The sequence below is a fragment of the Asterias amurensis genome, chromosome 2, assembly GCF_032118995.1.
Source record: "Asterias amurensis chromosome 2, ASM3211899v1".
In the NCBI taxonomy this organism is placed as follows: Eukaryota; Metazoa; Echinodermata; class Asteroidea; order Forcipulatida; family Asteriidae; genus Asterias; species Asterias amurensis.
In genome coordinates, this window is record NC_092649.1 from 12,432,671 (window position 1) to 12,451,282 (window position 18,612).

Sequence of the window (18,612 nt, forward strand, 5' to 3'; positions counted from 1 at the left end):
CATGTGTATGGTTGTGTAGTTTCCCATTGACTTGTGTATGGTTGTGAAGTGTCCATTGACTTATGTATGGTTGTGTAGTTTCCCATTGACTTGTGTATGGTTGTGATGAAGTGTCCCATTGACTTGTGTATGGTTGTGTATATTCACATTGACTTGTGTATGGTTGTGAAGTGTCCCATTGACTTGTGTATGGTTGTGAAGTGTCCCGATGACTTGTGTATGGTTGTGTAGTTTCCCATTGACATGTGTATGGTTGTGTAGTTTCCCATTGACTTGTGTATGGTTGTGTAGTTTCCCATTGACTTGTGTATGGTTGTGAAGTGTCCCATTGACTTGTGTATGGTTGTGAAGTGTCCATTGACTTATGTACTAATGTTTTTTGATGAAATATAGTACACTGCATTACAAACAGCACTTATGCATCTGGAGCATGTGTTTTTTTTCCACAGGTTTGTGATCTTCTGCATGTCGGGACACATCAAGTGAAAATACTGGTCTTCGACAATAATTACCAAATCAATTGGAAATACTGGTCTTCGACAATACTTACCAAATGTGCCCAGTTTAAAAATAAACCATGATCTCCATGGTTAGAGTTAGACCATGGAGGAAGAAATAGGAGGTATACTGGTTCATCACAACCTGTACACCATTGTGTGAAGCAGGTTGTGTGGTCCTCATTAATTTACCACAACTATTTCATTCCACATACCACCACCAGCGGCCCAAGGTTCCTTGCGGTCATCACTAAAGTTCGTGCATGCGCGAGAGTGTTTTTCTGGCAAAAACACGCCCATTTTATGTTAATTGCCCACGTTCGTCCTAGGAAAAAAAAATACGCGACCGGGGATGACCCAGGGAAGCTAAACGAACGCACCCATAATAACTGCGGCGGAAAAGTGGCCCGCATAATATTCGGGCAATTTTTCTGAACAGCAATTGCACTCTTATCTCGTACTAAACCGTGACGTAGTGATTCTAGGTGATTTTTTTTTTCTTCTTCTAAATCGATTGAAAAAAATGAAATCCTTAAAAAAAAACTCAGGAATTGTTTCATGACGGCAGTTCTGAACGTACATAAAAAAAAAACATGCAATGACCATGGGTTCCAACTTTTATTCTGACGTATAGAGAAAAATGATAAAATAAATAGGCCTTTCATACAGCCCACTCAGATTTGTGCACAAATGCATACTGAATGTCAAACGAGTAACCGGTTCTTGTTTGATAATCAATGTCGAATATCGAACGTCAAACGAGAACGAACTTCACACCGTTCTTGTACTGCATGGGTTCTAACTTCTGATTACGGGGCTAGTTTAATAGTTGGCTCAGTTGTGCGTGTTCGTTGTTGTGGCTTGGTTGATTGATTGATTGACAGCTAAGGCTGGCTGCTCTTCTCCCTACCTGTTTACTGTTTACATTTACAATACTGCTGTCATGATCAGTGTGGTGAGAGTCAAATTTCAGCTCCTCTTATGGTTGTGAAGCTATTGTGTGACCAAGTTTAACTCTGGTAAGTAAAAAATAGATACTTTTTTTTTTAGAAAAAAAAGTCATTCTATCTACTATTAATTTCGGATCAGGTGATCAAACTCAACTCGTCTTCATTCAAAACTCATTCAATCAATGGAGGTGGAATTAGTCTACCTCCATGGTTTAATTAAGAAAAGAACAGATGATGCCGATGTTTGTGTGTATGCACTTTGAGTTGATTACTAAAAGTAAAAACTTGAGAGAGACTAGAGAGAGGAGTTAGTACAGTAGGAGGAGGGGGGCTGGGATGAGGGATGGAGGTGGGACGGCCGGGGGGAGTGACTTTCTCTGCCTCTGCTGTCTCTGCTGTATGATTTATCTATTTCTTTATTTAAAACACAAGCCGACAAGCAAGAATATCTTCTTGATTAGTCCTACAAATTAATTCTAGTAGAATTTCTACTCCTACCTAAACTAACTACTACTTTGGCAGGACAGGCCGTAAAACATGTAAGCCTGGTTCATACTTTCTCTTCCTGCTAATGATTCTTGCATAGCCAGTTTCAAGACAAATGAAAATGGAGTGGGGTGTGACCGAGGGGGGGGGGGCGTTGCCGTTGGTATTCCTACTCCAGAAGTTGCAATAACAATAATCAAAACTCACTTTCCCAGGACCAGGGTTACGGAACAGTTCCATAAAGAAGAATAGCAATCGCAACTTAAATACTGTTTGAGGAGTTTGTTGCAGTACTCGACAGATACAGACAACTTGCACCACATTACATTACAACTTTATTTACAACATTACAACTTAAATCAATAATAAAGTACATTTTGTACCTCTTTTTATTACGCAGGACACAGCACCGTTGTACAGAACCTTTTGAGTATGCCGAGTTTTAGAACTGTAGCCTGGCTGGTAGCCCTTATTGCTGTTTATCTACATTGGCCTAAACCACATCTCTCTCAGAGACTTCAGGAGTGGGAAAACTCTGGCAAATACTTCAAGTTCAAGGAGTTTAACGTCTTCTACAAAGGTTAGTATTTTTTTAGAGCAGTGTCTTATTTAGAAGAAATTTTTCTTTGATGTACTAATTTGTATTAATTTTATTCATACACGCTGGGGTGTGTTAACACTGTATACTTGGTACTTTCCAGAGTTCTGTGAAAAAAAGTCACCTGTACATGGGCATTTTACTCGGGTAGGATTCGAGCTCCGACCTTTGCAATTCTAGGGCAGTGTCATACCAAGTCAATACCAACTACACCAATGAGATTGTCGGTAGCTTGAGGCAGGTAATGTTCAATGTTACAAAACCATTATGCAATTTAAGATGTTATAAAACAGAATTACTTTTTATCATTGGTCAACTTTTTAAAAAACTGGATGTTGCTTTTTCTCTAGATTCCCTCGGTTCTGGCGACCCTGAAAAAGTGGTTCTAATTCTACATGGTTTCCCTTCTTCAACGTTTGATTGGTACAAGGTATGACTGATCTGTATTTGAGTGGCGTGGCAGGGCAGAGTGGTCAAGTGGTCAAGTGGTCACTGTCAGGCTTGCATGCTTCGTTTCTGAAAGGGCAAGGGCACCAGGGCATTTTCTCCTTGTAAAGGGCACCCTATGGAGGCAATCGCTCTCGTGGCTTTGTTGCCACCATTAAAGGAACACATTGCCTTGGATCGGACGAGTTGGTCTATAAAAAGGGTTTGTAACCGTTTGTTATAAAATGCATATTATTGGAAAGATGTTTTAAAAGTAGGATGCAATAATCCACACAAATTTGCCTCAAAATTGCGTGGTAAATAATTTGACTCCCATAAATGGCCGTCCGTGTTAGTCGACACAGTAACAGGAAAACCGTGCAATTTCGAGGCATGTTTGGGTGGATCATTGTATTCTACTTATAAAAACATCTTTCCAATCGTATGCATTTTATAACAAACGGATTACAAACGGCTTTTCAAAGACCAGCTCGACCGATCCAAGGCAACTTGTTCCTTTAAGTATCAGGCCTGCAATGTGGTTCAGTGGTTAGACTGATTTCGCAATGACTAGAATAAGGGTTGCTAGTAACTGAAACCAAACTTCTTAATTTGTGTAATTTATAATCATAGAAATTAAATCAATGTTTGTACTGGGGAGATTGGTTGTTGCTAACTTGGTGTTTATATCCCCTTGTGGGAGTTTCCCTTGACAAGAAGATCTTTTAAACAACACAAGCTCTGTTGTTTTACTGATCAGCAGAGTGTGGGTTTGAGCTCCGGTCTGAACCCAATTTCAAAGACATGCTAACCACAAAAATTTGCCAAGCGTGAAATTTCTTCCTTGATAAAAACATAATTACCAACCAAATTTCCACATGATTATCGGGACAAGCAAAGAACAGATAAATACCACTAACAAGCAATATGCAACAAATGACATTTTGTTGGTAATCCTGATTTTATCAAGGCAGAAGTTTCATGCTAAGGAAATTGTTGTGCTTAGCAGCTCTATGAAAATTGGGCCTAGGACTTGTTGTACCCTTTAGCAAAACGCTTAGCCTAACCATTTTGGGTTTGTCCTTTCTTATTTATAAAATAAAACAAAGCAAGAACATGGCAAATATATACACAATAACAGGATATAACAATGGAAGAAAACAAACAAGTCGAAAACGAGAGAAAAACTGAAAGCCTTTTGGGTGTGATAAAGTGCTATAAAAAATGCAAATTTATTACTGATTGTATTTTTATTATGATCTTGATATCCTGGTATTATTAGATGTGGCACGGGTTAAACGAGAACTTTGGTCGAGTCATCGCTGCGGATTTCTTGGGATTTGGTTTGAGTGATAAACCGGTGAGTACATTTTTTGATGTCAAAGATTATTTAATCACTCTGCTGTACAGTGTGGCAAGATTTTTAGAAAGTATGAGGTTTAGTTTTTTCTTTGATTCTTGTTTAATGATCTCATGATTTACACCAGAAAGAAGAAAATAACTGTCAGTAATAATTATAAAATATCAAGTTAATAACAACAACTATGTTAAAATGTTAGATATAAGTCTTGGCACAATGCAGATAGAGCGCTCCATTTACTAAAGAATTTTGTGGTGTTATCGTTTGAGGCAAACATAAGTTTCTTCGCAATGAAGTATTTTTTGAAAAAGTTCTTCAGGAGCAGTAAAGACAGACATTTCTCGTTCATTGTTTATTTGAGTTAAGAGTTTGGCCAGGATGAGAAGAGGTACACATCTAATATCAGGCGATTTGTGATATTTCTTCACAGATTACTTATTAAAAGTTTACTACATTAATTGGTTCCAATCAAGTTCATCACCATTTTGTAGTCAAGTGTCAAATCAACCTTTGAAACTGTCATCATCAAATGAAGTGGTTATCAAGTTTGCTAGTGTGTATACGCCTGCGGTCGATTTCACAAAGAGTTAGGACTCGTCTTATCTTGAGTTAGGACGAGTAACTCGTCTTAACTTAGGATTAATCTTAAGGTCTGCATGCTACAGTGCAGGGTTGGGACTCGTCCTAAGTCATAAGATTAGTCTTAAGTTAGGAAGAGTTTTGTGAAATTGACGGCTGCAACCCTGGACCCCCTATCGTCCCACTTTTGTTTATACTCCTAACTTTTTCGCAACAGCTCCCATTGGTTTTGTGTGAGTTTTCCAACTGTGGACCTTTCCCGAACAGTGGACCGTCTTGTCCTCTTGTTAAAGGTCCCTGGTTTGAATGTGTACACCTACTCAAACGTACTAAATATCTCATTGTTTTACATTTTTTGTGATGCTAGTAAGTCTGTGATATAATAGATGTTAAATTTGCTTTGGGGATAAAGAATAATAATTTTTGGTTTTTACCCATATACACCCATGTGTGTAGCACTGTATACTCAGTACTTTCCCCGAGTCCTGTGAAAAAAAAAAAAAAAAATCACAGGCATTTTCCTCGGGTGGGATTCGAACCCACGACCTTTGCAATTCTAGAGCAGTGTCATACCAACTAGACCACCGAGATTGCCCGGTAGCTAGAGGCAGTTCGAATCCTATGTTGTAGCAGCGGGTACTGCAAACGATTTAATAGATGTTAAATTTGCATCGGGGATAAAGAATATTAATTTTTGGTTTTTACCCATATACACCGATGTGTGTAGCACTGTATACTCAGTACTTTCCCGAGTCCTGTGAAAAAAAATCACAAACTGTGATTTTTTTTTGTACCTTTCACCTTTCAGACGGGCCACTCTTACACTATGTTCGAGCAAGCTGATATTATGGAGTCTCTAATGGCCAAATTGGGTGTGGAGCAGGTTCACATCCTGGCACATGACATGGGGGATACAGTAGCACAGGAACTTATAGCAAGGTATGGAAGAGTGTTTGCTTATCTTTGGTTTGTAAAGATTGATTTGGTTTTGTTTGGAATCTAAAACTTGTACCAAACTATGCTCCATGCGGTAAAAGCTGTTTTTCAATTGTTGTATTCATCGAACTCTGTTTTCTTCACTCTGGCCTAAAACATTCCAATACAATTTTGAAATTTCCCAATAAAGATTTTGTTCGATGTTTTTTTAATGGAAAATCACCTGACATCGCAAGGCTTGCAGCCACTGCAAGGTGAGGGCTACACTTAACTGATTTTGGCTGTTGCCCCAAACCAAATGTCTCCAGCTAGGGGCACATTGCCACCTGTCTCCTGGGGCTGAAATATGGCTACCCACCCCCTTTTATAGTCCATAAGGATGTAGGCATGGGTATCATCCATGATGCACTACCAGAATGCACTACCTTCCACAATGTTTACAAAGCATTTATGGTTAAGTGCCTTGTTCAAGGGAACAAGTGTCATTAAACCCACACTCTGCTGCTGACAACACCAGATCTTGGGTGACCACTTGACCACAACACACACTTTACAAAGGAGAAACGCTACTTCTGTACCAACACTGATCTAAAGAGATAATTTACACATGGTGCTACCACAAACCTCACCTAATTGAGAAATGTTACTATGTTTTAAACTTACAGACAAAATGCCGCAGAAAAATCAAACAGTAAACTTGATCTGGAAATCCTCAGTGTGTGTCTGACCAATGGAGGTGAGTAAAGCATAATTCACACACACAACGGTGTACGTAAAAAAACAAAGTTAATATTCTTTATCCCCACTGCAAATTCACACATTGTGCATTTATTAAGATAAAGGTTTCAGTTTTCAATTCTCAATGTTAACTTTTGTTAACTTGTACTCTAGATTCTGTGTAAACCCGCTTTTATCCTTTAGCATACTGTGCTTGGTGTTAGTAAAAACAAAATCTCAGAACCAGAGGTGAAAACATTCAAATTCAAATTCAAACTGATATTTATTTCCATACTTCATGAAAACAGAGTACAAACAATGTTTTTAAGGAATAACCAATAAACAAAGCTATTTAATGAGGGTGAGAAAAAATAAATACATAGAGTATGGGGGCATCATCTGGAAGCCGAGGCTTATGTAGGGATGCCTGGGGACAGACAATAAACGGGGACAAGAACGAACGGACTGACAAAACGAACAAAGACAGACATGATGAAGACAACAATGATGAGAACACTAATTGCACAATAATAATAACAATGATAATAATAATAATAATACTACCAATAATAACAATAAGAATAAGAAATCGAGAAATAATAAAAAAGCGTTTGCTGACGACTTAGGCAAAAGTAAAATGAGAGCGAGAAGGCAAACTATGTCAAATACTGGGAGAGGAGAGCTCTTTTATAGGCGCGTTTAAATCGACCCACAGATGATTGTGATCTAATCGACTGGCTTAAACCATTCCAAAGACGCGGCCCAAAGAAACGAAGTGTTTTTAAGTGGAATGATGAGCGGGTGAATGGCACATAAAGGTGTGATTTGTTATGTGTTCTGGTAGAGTACCCATGAGTGTCACGGACAAAGGTAAAGAATGAACGAAAGGAGGTGGGTAAAAGGTTGTGGGTGAATTTGTACATGAAGATACCCGTATGAAGTTTATTAATGTCTGCAAGTGCTAGTGAGTGTAACTGTGCGAAAAGAGGTGCGGTGTGCTCTCGGGGATGCGATAAGGTGCATATCCTGATGGCCCTTTTTTGAGTGGTTAATAATGAATGGAGTTTGTTTTTAGAAACTTGTGCCCAGATGATATTACAATAGTTAAGATATGGAAGAATGAGGGTATTATAAAGTAATACCAAAGATTTGGGAGGAAGAAAAGCACGAAGTCTAGACATAACACCAGTGTTGCGGGAAATGGTTTTAGTAATGGAAGAGATGTGTTCAGACCAGGAGAGTTGATCATCAATAATGACACCTAGAAAATTAGTGGAGTGAACTTGAAGGATAGGATTATTGTCGATACGAAGAATAGGAATATCTTCTGAGAGATGAGAGGATTTACTGAAGAGCATGAACTTAGTTTTGTGTTCATTGAGGGAAAGTTTGTTGGCTTTAAACCAGGAAGATACTTTAAGAAGTTCGGCATTCATAATATTTAAGGATTTAGCCGGATTGGAGTCAGAGAAAGCAATAGTTGTGTCATCTGCAAAGAGCGTAAAAGACAGAAGGGAAGAAGAAGAATGCAGATCATTAATATAGAGCAGAAAGAGGAGTGGGCCAAGAATAGAACCCTGTGGAACGCCATGATGAATTTCTTGCCAAGGAGAGTTGTGATTTTTAAAAGAAGTGAACTGCTGTCTATTGTCAAGATACGAAGAAAGCCATTTGAGAGCAACACCTCTTATGCCGTAGAAATTAAGTTTGTCAAGGAGAATGGAGTGATCAATGGTGTCAAATGCTTTCGAAAGATCAACAAAGACACCGACAGTGCTCAATTTATTATTTAGAGCAGTGGACACTTTATCAACAAATTGAATAAGCGCCATGTCTGTAGAGTGTTTAGCTCGAAACCCGTACTGAGAGTCAGAAAGAAGATGGAAGCGAGAAAAAAAAGTATTGAGTCTGTTGTAGAAAAGTCTCTCAAGAATTTTAGAAAAGCAAGGAAGAATGGAGATAGGTCTGTAATTGCTGATGTTATGTTTATCACCGTTTTTAAAGACGGGAATGACTTTAGCAACCTTTAGATTAGAAGGAAAGGAACCAGTAGTAAAAGTAAGGTTGAATATGTAAGCAAGAGGGCGAGATATAAAGGAAATGACAGATTTAATCACAGAAGAATTTATGCCATCGAATCCGCAGCTGGAGCTGCCTTTTAAATCATTGCTTATTTTAATGACTTCAAGAAAGTTAGTAGGAGTCAGAAAAAAAGAAAAGCTGTTCGGGTTATGAAGAAAGTCTGTATAGTGTGAATTAGTACTGGGGATGTTATTAGCCAATGAAGCACCAATGTTAGAGAAATGTGTGTTAAACGAGTTAGCGATTTCAGGAGGGTCTCGAAGAGTTTCTTCGCTGTTGGTGAATTCACAAGGGAGGTCAGCCCTTTTATTTTTGCCCAGAATGCTGTTAATTTCACGCCAGATATTTTTTAAGCTTGTTTTGTTGTGATCCAGCTTCTGGGCAAAGTAATTCTTTTTAGCAGCACGAATGACTGAGGTGAGACGATTACGGTAATCCTTATACAGACGCTCGTTAGCAGCACTTGGATTACGTAAGAAACGCCGGTACAACCTGTTTTTGTGATCAGCAGAGTTGGCAATAGAGTGATTAATCCAAGGCTGATTTCTCACAGAACGACCCCTAGATTTTACTGAAAAGGGGAAATGAAGATTGTAAAGAGAGTTAAAGGTAGAAAGAAAAGCATTGTAGGCAGAATCGGCTTGGTCCGCCGCATAGACTTCGCCCCAGTTCAGATTGACAATGTCTGCAGTGAAAGAACGGATTGTAGTTGCATTAATGTCCCTTGTGACATAGGTATTTCGAGCAGAGGCCGAGTTGTCAAGACAAAAGGGAGTCACCTGAAAAAGTGGTAGGTGATCGGTGATATCCGAATAAAGGATCCCTGCAGACATATCTTGATCATTGTTAGTAAGGATGTTGTCTATTAGAGTGGCACTGTGAGGGGTGATACGGGTCGGTTTGTCAAACAAAGGGCGGAAGCCATAAGCGTAAAAGGTATTCACAAAATCATCTGTAGGTCGATGGTTAGAGCAATTAAGCAAATTTAGATTGAAGTCTCCCATTATGTAACAAAGCTTGTTTTCGTTGGTGACAGTATTGAGACAAGAATCAAACGACCTGATAAAGTTATCCGGGGAAGCCCCAGGAGCCCTGTAGACATTACCGACAATCAAATTAACAGCGTGGACTCGTTCAATTTCTATGAAGACACATTCAAAATCTTCACAAGATGACATGAGGTCCTCACGAACGTGGAAATTGAGCGAGTTTTTCACAAACATGGCAGCTCCTCCCCCTGTTTTATCGGAACGAGAGGAATGAATGAGTTGGTAATTTTTCATGTGGACATATTGAGGAGGAGCTTCTTTAAACCATGTTTCTGAAAAGCCGTAGATAGAAAAAGAATGATTGAGTGAGACCACGAAGTCATGAATATCGTAAAAATGTCTACAGAGGCTCCTGGAGTTCATATAAAAAATTGAGAAATTATCAGGGGTAGAAACATTTAGATTACAAAAATCATTGCGATCAAAGTAAGAACAGGTATTGTAGCTAGCATCATCAGCAACAAATGAGTTATCAGTGGTTAAATTAGCAAACATAAATGCAAACAAATATAAACAGAAACAACAGAAAACTTAGTCACAAATGAAGTACGATCAAAGGAGATGGAGTATCAATGAACGTACATCAAATTACATGGAGCACAGAAAGAAAGAAAGAAAAAAATGAACAAATATAAATTCTCATAATTACAGGGAAACACACAAGTAAATTCATTCAATAAGACATTATTTCATGAATCCACACATATGTCTCCCTCCAACCATAAGAACCCATATAAAAAAAATAGAATATATAAGAAATGAAGACAATTAACTAAATAAATAACTATAATTATAAAGCTCAAAATAAAAAAAAAATAAAAAGCAGAAATGAAATCGAGCAAATGCAAGCAAGAAAAGCAAAACATATACATATTAAATCACACTCAAATAAATGAGTACAATTCTGGCAATGGAACCTCAAACAAACAACTGAGTTTAAGCAAAACTGTCCATTGGAGAAACCAAATGAAGGTGATAATTACTAGCAACATGGAGGTAGCAAGCACAGTGTTATCCGGTAGGTGAAGACAGCAAAGAAATGGAATGTTGATGAAGGTGTAATGAGATGGAAGCGTGATGAAAAGAGTCTGGCGTTGCTACTGGTGCGGGCAGGGGGAGTATCAAACTCGGTAGAATGCAGCGAGACCCCCTGTGTTGTTCCGCCACTTGCCAGCAACAAACCTGTACTTGTGTCCTTCCTTGTAGGCCTTGGACACCTCCAAACTCCAACGGCGTTTCTCTTGCAGATCTTGCCGGGTCAGATCCTCGGTGCAAAAGTAGGGGGTGTCGGCCAAGACCTGTCGCTGTTGACGAAGAATGGTAACTTTGTCCTGGTAACAGTTAAGTTTAAACAAGAGATGTTGTGGACGACCCGGTGTTTTGGGGCCATCCCGATGGGCTCTTTCAAGCTTGACGTCATGGAGGCCAAACTTGTCCTTGAGCATCTGCTTGCAGATGTCCAGGCAGTCTTCATCCTTGTTTTGAGGGAAACCAATCACTCGGATGTTGCTCCGACGGCTAAACCGCTCCAACTTGTTAAGTTTTTCAGCATGTTCAGCTAACTGTGTTTCAGCTTGAGCCCACTTGGTAGCCATTTTCTCAAGCTCGTTGATCTTTACTTCAAGTTCATCCACGCGTTTAGTTTGGTACTCAATGGCTGTATTGAAGCTTGCCTCAATGGTGTCGATGCGCCTATTAAGGTCGACTTGTCCCCGACGGATCTCTTGCAGGGCACCCCGGACAAACTGCTGGAAGTCCCCATGGGGTTCCAGGGGCTCAGTGGAGGGGCCCGACTGGGGTGACAAAATGGGTGTCTCCCGATCCGGTGATGTAGACTTTGGCGATTTTCTTCGTCCACCAGGCATTATTGGTTCTGGATGTAGGCTCAGGCTGTTTGATGATGATATTTAACAAGATTGGATGGGTTCAGCAGGTCGGAAGGTAGGATTTTGAGCTTAAAACATGAAATTTCTGAGAGCTCAATGTAAGTGCGTCCACACGTTATCGCATCATATTAACATCTAAAGTTTTTTCAGGCATGGTATTCTTCCCACTTTAGTCTATTTTCCGATTTGTTTGGCCTTAGAAAAATCATATATTGTTCTTTTCAATATGACCTGGAGAGTCTATCCCTTGTACTACAGAAAATTATTCGACTTACTACTAGAGAAAATTGTCCTATTTTTTTCCGAAGACCATATATTATACCTGACAAAAGAAACACTCTGTTGGCATGTTCATAACAAAATCCTATATCGTTATTGTTTTTCTCCAAAACTGTATTGAAGAAATGTGCACTGAAGATTAAGAATTCACTATTTATGCCAACATTAGCTCAGTTGTTTCTTTCCATGCATTTCACAAATGTGGAACCTGGTTCGATCCTCGACTAAAACTGAAATTTCTTCATTGTCATCTCTACGAGAAATTTAGTGCAATGTTTCCATTAAGATGCTTTGCCGTTTTTATAGTTTAGATTCAGATCAGCAAATGTTGAAAAGAAACCTTTTGCTTGATGATTGTTCAAAGGTCTGTCTAAGGTTTAACTCAAAGAATACCAAAAAACAAATCCACCATCAGCAAATAAAAAAACATTTCTTTTTGTTTATTTTCCAAATTATTGTATTCTTACAGATTCATTTTCTGTCATCCCTTCCTCATATTTTTTAATATCAACAGGAATCTTGCCCGAAACCCATGAGCCAAGGTTTATGCAAAAGGTTGGTGTGATGTGATGTAATATCTTAAAATGAACTGTTTTCCATTATTTTGTCTTTGTCTTCCAGGCATTCTGCCAGAGACTTTGGAATTAAGATTTATGCAAAAGGTTTGTAGAAAGTAGATTGACTAAGAAAAATTATTAGTTATTTATTTTTACATCTTTTTTTAGGGGGTTGTGGGGAGACACCAACAATGTTGTTTTTGAAACACGTTTGAAAAAATATTTTTATTAAGAAATTATTACAATTTTTCCAGAATCAAGTGTGCATTAAAAACTATCAAAAGTGAAACAAACATTTGTCTTTTTGTTAGTGCCATAAAACAACTTAACGCTACAATATCTTGTCCCAAGTTCACAAAGTTGTTATAAGCACAACAAATTCTAAGAACTAAAAGAGTCTAACTGAGCAGTAATAAGTTGTTGGCCATAAAACCATTTGACAAATGCTGCTATTCTTGATACAAGATGTTCGTACGGTATTGTAGTGAAACCATGCACTCACACAATAAAGGCATTCACTAGAAGCCACAAACCAGTCAGTTTTACGAGTGGATGATGGGGTTATTGTTACATCTTCCACTATTGTTCCATGGTTCGTGAGTACATAGTGTGTGGAACAACTTCTCAGACCAAGTTCCTTACTAATTTTTACCTGAGAAAACAAAGTTTCAATGCAACTGTTTCCGCTAATCAACTTTATGAATCTGGGCCAATATCAGTTCTGCTTTAACAAAACTCAGATGACGACGTCAAAAATAATTTCAAGAATATGCAATTGAAAGACCCTCAGAGTAGATACATGTATAATCAACTTTATGAAACTGGGCCCATATAACATGTATAAGTCCTGCTTTAACTAAATTTAGATGACGACGTCAAACCACATTTCAAGAATATATGCAATTGAAAGACCTCGGAGTAGAGATTTTTTAAACATCTTTAAGTTAATGCTATTCTCTTTTTCCAGCTCTTGTTGAAACCATGGATTGCTCCTGTGGTAAAGCGCCTCTCCAATCATTTCATTTTTAAAAAATCGTAAGTCACTTTTCACAACATTTCTATGGAAGAGTAGAACTCTTTAATCTGATCATTATCATTTCTCTTGCCATCAAGAAATTGTTCAAACTATTTTTGGTGCTCATTACCTATTCTCCTCTCTTCCCACCTATCTAGTTCCATTCATGTATTTTCACTTTACTACTTATGTTACCTGTTCAGAAGTTGTCCAGGGACTCTGCTAGGGTCGAAACTTCAGACCATTAACTATTTTGTGTTTATTTTTAATAAGATATTTTTTAGATGATGATTTTAGTAAGCTAATCAAAATCCTAACCATTTTTTTCTGAGTGTCAAACTGCCTACCTTTCCATTTTATGTAAATGGTTGATTTTAAAATCTCTTTTTATTCTTGATGTGCAGGTTTGGAAAAGTATTTGGTGAACGTACTCAACCAACAGATGATGAGTTTCAAGATCATTGGGCTTTAATTCGATGGAATGATGGCGACTTAATAATAGACGAGTAAGTTTAAAAACAAATTAACATTCATCTGCATTCAGGTCTTTGCTCAATTTCATAGAGCTGTTTTCAGCACAGAATTAGGCTATGCACAAAACATGCGCACTGCCAAGAAACAGAGCCATACTTATCTACTTCTGACTTGTTTTCTGCAAAAAAATGATCAGCTGAAAATGTGTGTGCATCATTTTCTGCTGAAGTATCTCACACATCTCTATGAAATTGGGCTTCTCTTGATGACATTCCCCCTCAGTGTCAAATTCCACCCCATTCCCCCAAAAAGATAAAAAGGAGAGGCAAAAAAAGAAGAAGAAAAAAAAGAGCAAAGAATTCTATGGTCAGAAGTCCCATACATAGAATTGAGCCTGCTCTTAAAAAACAGAGGCGTTATAGTTCGATTTCTATCCGATGGCCCAAGGATTTTTCCCCCTCAATATTTCAAACAAATTACCCCCACTTCCTCTTCATTCTACTGTATAGTTTGTTTTACCCTTACACCGATGTGTATAAAGCACTGTAAACTTAACTTTTCCCGAGTTCTGGGGGTGGGGGGGGGGAATCCACAGGCAATCATTCAGGTGTAAGGGTAAAAACAATTTATTTTCTTTAGCCCTGATTCAAAACTAACGTCTATTCTATTGTAATTTACAGACAGATTCAGTACCTACCCCAGCGGTTTGCCAATCGGGATAAATGGGTTGGAGCTCTTCAAGAAACAAAAATACCCTGTGAGTACCATGTCTCTAACAACATCAGTTTTCTCTTTACTCAGGAGAATGTCAGTTGTTTGTTTAGACCACTTTCCTGTCATCAAGGGAACTAAGCAAACTCCCACACAAGGGAATATAAACACCAAGCTGGCAATAGCCAATCTCTCTCAACCGTCTTTGATTATGAATGGCACAAATCAAGAAGTTGTGATTCAGTTCAGTACCTAGATGACAAAACCTTCCATTCTTTAAAAGTTCACCATCGAATTTAAATCCAATTAAAATGTCAGCTTTTATTTTATTTCAGTGCATCTAATATTTGGTCCATCAGACCCCATCAATCCACCAGACACCTTCCTGAAGCGCTACAAGTAAGTCGGCCCTGTTCTCTCAAAAGTGTGATTTTTTTAATCCAGGAATCTGTTGTAACCACAGAGCCCTATGTTTTGACTAGAGCATCATTTTGCTTCTCGTCCCTTCGATTACAAAACAGCCTCGAAAAGTTACATTTTGAACAAAGCAAGTACAGAGATGAGCTGTTTTGCCATTAAAAAAAACCATGTGAAAAGAGGCTGAATAGGACATGCTATAACACCCCTTACCAATATTTTGCCTTTTCATTGGTTTAGAGCGCGTCACATGATATGTCTTAGTTTTACTAGACGACGGCCGTGTGATAGTGCTTCGGTTTGCCGTGTGCTAGTCCAAAGACTATTACACGGCGTGCAGTACCCAGACGTCCGTTGCATGTACGAGGATGATAAATTAATAGTCTGTGTAACCATTTGGGATTACATGACACACTACATGCAACACAGTAAAAGTTTTCGCAATCTGTATTCGCGTCGTCCGTGGATTGTAGCATTCAGGTCTGTAACTTAGTAGTAGTATTTAGAAATGTTTGGGGTGTTATAACACAAATATTGACTGCTTTTACTCGTGCAATGGTCAAAACTATGACTCCCTTTGTGATCCCCGGAGCGTTCTATTTTCCCTCGACTTCGCCTCGGGAAAATAAAACGCTCGGGGGATCAACTCGGGAGTTGTAGTTTTAACCATAGCACTCGAAGCAGTCAATATTTGTATACTATGTTAACATCCAAACATAGTATGCGTTAGGAACTTTGAAAAACCTTCAATTTACCCAGAAATGGTCTTCCATTAGAAAATTGTTTTGCTATTTTGCCATGAAAGGGCCGTTCTGAACACAGGTTGGACTTCTGAGCACAGACCTGAGCCCAACTTCTTGCTCTGCCTACCCCCGAACTTCTGCGCGTACAGTCACCATTCTCCAATGACTGTGCAAGAAGCGCTAATTTCTTTGCTAGCTTTGTAAGTGAAGAATGACTAGTATTACACACACACGAGCAAAAAATCACGGCCTACCCATGAAGTACATTTGACAGAAGTGCAGAAGTCCATGCTTCTCTTACAAGTGTAAAAATTAATAAAAAAATTAACAAACAATAAGTTTTTGTTATTGTAGATTAATCAATCAAATTCTTTTCTCCCTGTCTTTGCGTAGGATGTTGATCCCACATTCTGGAGTGACTCAGCTTGCTGACCACATCAGTCATTACCCACAGCTTGAAGATCCTGAGAGTGTCTTAGACGCCTATGTTAAATTTATGGATACTGTAAAACGTTAAGATTACAACTAAAGCAGATTTTGCAATTTTGTATCTTTTTTTATGGGAAAGGGTTTAGGTGGTTGTTTTATTTCTTTAAATGATATTTGGAGAAAACTTTTCATATATTTGATTATTTCATACTTATTTTGAAGCAATAATTATAAACTTAGCCTTCGAGAAAGACTCTGCTACGGGGTCGAAACATCAGGCAATTAACTTTAATTTTTTGCAATTATAAATTATAGATTTCTGTACTGCTGCTCTCCCGAGCATGCTCATAACTGTACAAATCTGTTAAAACATTACATAATTACAAATTATGCTGAAGAATAATATTTTTTACAATATTAACAATTGTTTTTGAGGTTTTTTTGTTTAAGCAAGATATTAAACTTTTAATAATGAGAATACAATCTAGTACTCTTGTTACATCCCAGATCTTTCCAGAACCACAGAAGTCATTAATAAATTATCATGAGTTTTGTTTATCAATTTCTGAAGAGCGTATTGATAATTAATTTTACAATAACAGCCATGATATCCTTCCTCCTTCAATCTGATTTCCGAATTTTGGGCCTTCAGATAAATTCGCAAAGCGGTTATTAAAAAGTCTTGAAATTTAAAGCTGGTACACCATTGGTCAGCCCAAGTTACTTAGTAAAGTTTTTCTTCATTTTTCGGAAGGCCGAATATAACGCTTGAATAATAATTAATGACATTTTAAAGGAAAGGCATATTTATGGTTATCCCTCTTAAAGCCATTGGACCCTTTCGGTAAACAGTATTGTCCAAGGCCCACACTTTGTGTACCACAACTTCTATATCAAATAACAAACCTGTGAAAATTTAGGCTCAATCGGTCATCGGAGTCGGGAGAAAACAACGGAAAAACCCACCCTTGTTTCCGCGCATTTCGCCGTGTCATGACATGTGTTTAAAATAAATTTGTAATTCTCGTTAACGAGAATTTATATTGTTTTGCTGTTTTCTCAAAAAGTAAAGCATTTCATGGAATAATATTTCAAGAGAAGTCTTTCACCATTACCTTCTGTAAACCCTGTAAATTATTTGTAAATCTGTGAACTTTTTTTTTTTTTTCTGTACCGAAAGGGTCCAATGGCTTTAAAATTAATGGCAATAACAACCTTTGGTTGGAATCTACAGCAGCTTTCGATAGCAATAAGCATTGTGAGAAACATTTAACTTTGAAGTAATGTTATGTAAACAAAAACATCAGTTTTTATGCCCCAAAAATTTGAACCTGAGAAGGTAAGCTTTGCCTTTAAATTAAAATTAAATAACTCGTTATAAAAATGTCTTTGACAGAATGTGCAAGTCTTGTATTCAAATAATTTGTACAAGCTTTGGTTTCCACATGGTAGAGAAATAAAATTGCAGGCTTTAACAGAACTTTAAAGTATGTATTCAGTCGAAAATATCAGTCGACCTGGTGAATATTTTTAGTTAAAAATTTGATTTTAATAAACTTCACATAATAAGCTTTAAAATGATGTATCATTTGTCACATAAATGCCATTTTGAAATTTTTGCAGTGAGGTTTACATTTCCGTGGAACTGCCCAGTTCCCAACCTTTGGATGTGAGCATGGAGATAGGAGCAAGGCTTGCAAGGTCAACTCCAATGTCATGACAAATTTCTTGCCTATTTGAAAAGCTAAATTTCAATTTGATGTCATTTTATTTTGCAAGGTATGTTTACAGGGGTCCTCTATACTTTGATAATCATTGAGTATAACCTTTTGGCTCTAAGAAAGAATCTTTTTTTACAAATTTTACATTTTGATCATTCAGTTTTTGAACAATCACACTGACAACAGTTAGGCCGATTATCTACTTGTAGCTTCCAAGGATTTTGTCTTGAAAATTTAGATAATTTTACAAGTTTGTCTCGTAAGTTATAAAGATACTTTGTAAATTCATACCTGAGAAATAATTGCATCATTCAAATGGTAAAAATTGCAGGGCAATAAAAAAAAAGTGTTCTAACTGAAAAGCTATATAACATGGTCTCATTTCCTCATATGATTGTCTTATTGCATCTTTTTGATTTTCTAGTTTTAACCAAAACTCAAACTTTGATTCACAATAAGTGGCGGAACTAAGGGGGACCCCCCCCCCCCCCCCCCCCACCAATTGATGTCCATGCCCTGTGGGTGCCCCTGTTCGAAATCTGTACTTTGAGGATTTGAAATGTTAATTTCATTGTTTTCAAAACTATTTGTCCATTTACACAAACAGCCAATGTACTTGGTTGTTACACCAAGGTTAGATTTTCTTATTAATAAATTATAAATTATTTAGTAAACGGCCCACATGCAAACTTGGTCATGA

At 37.8% G+C, this 18,612-nt stretch overlaps 1 protein-coding gene and 1 non-coding gene across 3 annotated transcripts; one reads left to right on the top strand and one right to left on the bottom strand.

Moving 5' to 3' along the window:
- The first annotated feature begins 1,302 nt into the window (after positions 1-1,302).
- Positions 1,303-18,264, top strand: LOC139954367 (mesoderm-specific transcript protein-like). Of its 2 annotated transcripts, none has more exons than XM_071954131.1 (12): positions 1,303-1,516; positions 2,334-2,513; positions 2,882-2,961; positions 4,240-4,317; positions 5,705-5,835; positions 6,498-6,568; positions 12,360-12,400; positions 13,370-13,437; positions 13,822-13,923; positions 14,572-14,648; positions 14,938-15,001; positions 16,156-18,264. In XM_071954131.1, exons 2-12 carry the CDS (start codon positions 2,366-2,368, stop codon positions 16,277-16,279), a joined length of 984 nt encoding a protein of 327 aa, XP_071810232.1. In that variant the 5' UTR covers positions 1,303-1,516; positions 2,334-2,365; the 3' UTR covers positions 16,280-18,264. The 2 variants fall into 2 exon arrangements, with proteins under 2 accessions (XP_071810232.1, XP_071810231.1); XM_071954130.1 differs by lacking the exon at positions 12,360-12,400 and adding an exon at positions 12,467-12,507 and having other exon boundaries at positions 1,304-1,516.
- Positions 5,415-5,487, bottom strand: Trnas-aga (transfer RNA serine (anticodon AGA)). The gene has a single exon. It is a non-coding gene; the product is annotated as a tRNA-Ser (tRNA).
- Positions 18,265-18,612: the final 348 nt, after the last annotated feature.

Excerpts from the sequence above, each read along its gene's own strand:
- LOC139954367 (XM_071954131.1), top strand. The coding sequence starts at position 2,366 with ATGCCGAGTTTTAGAACTGTAGCCTGGCTGGTAGCCCTTATTGCTGTT. Across the intron at positions 2,962-4,239 it reads CAACGTTTGATTGGTACAAG|ATGTGGCACGGGTTAAACGA; the intron begins GTATGACTGATC and ends TGGTATTATTAG. Across the intron at positions 6,569-12,359 it reads TGTGTGTCTGACCAATGGAG|GAATCTTGCCCGAAACCCAT; the intron begins GTGAGTAAAGCA and ends TAATATCAACAG.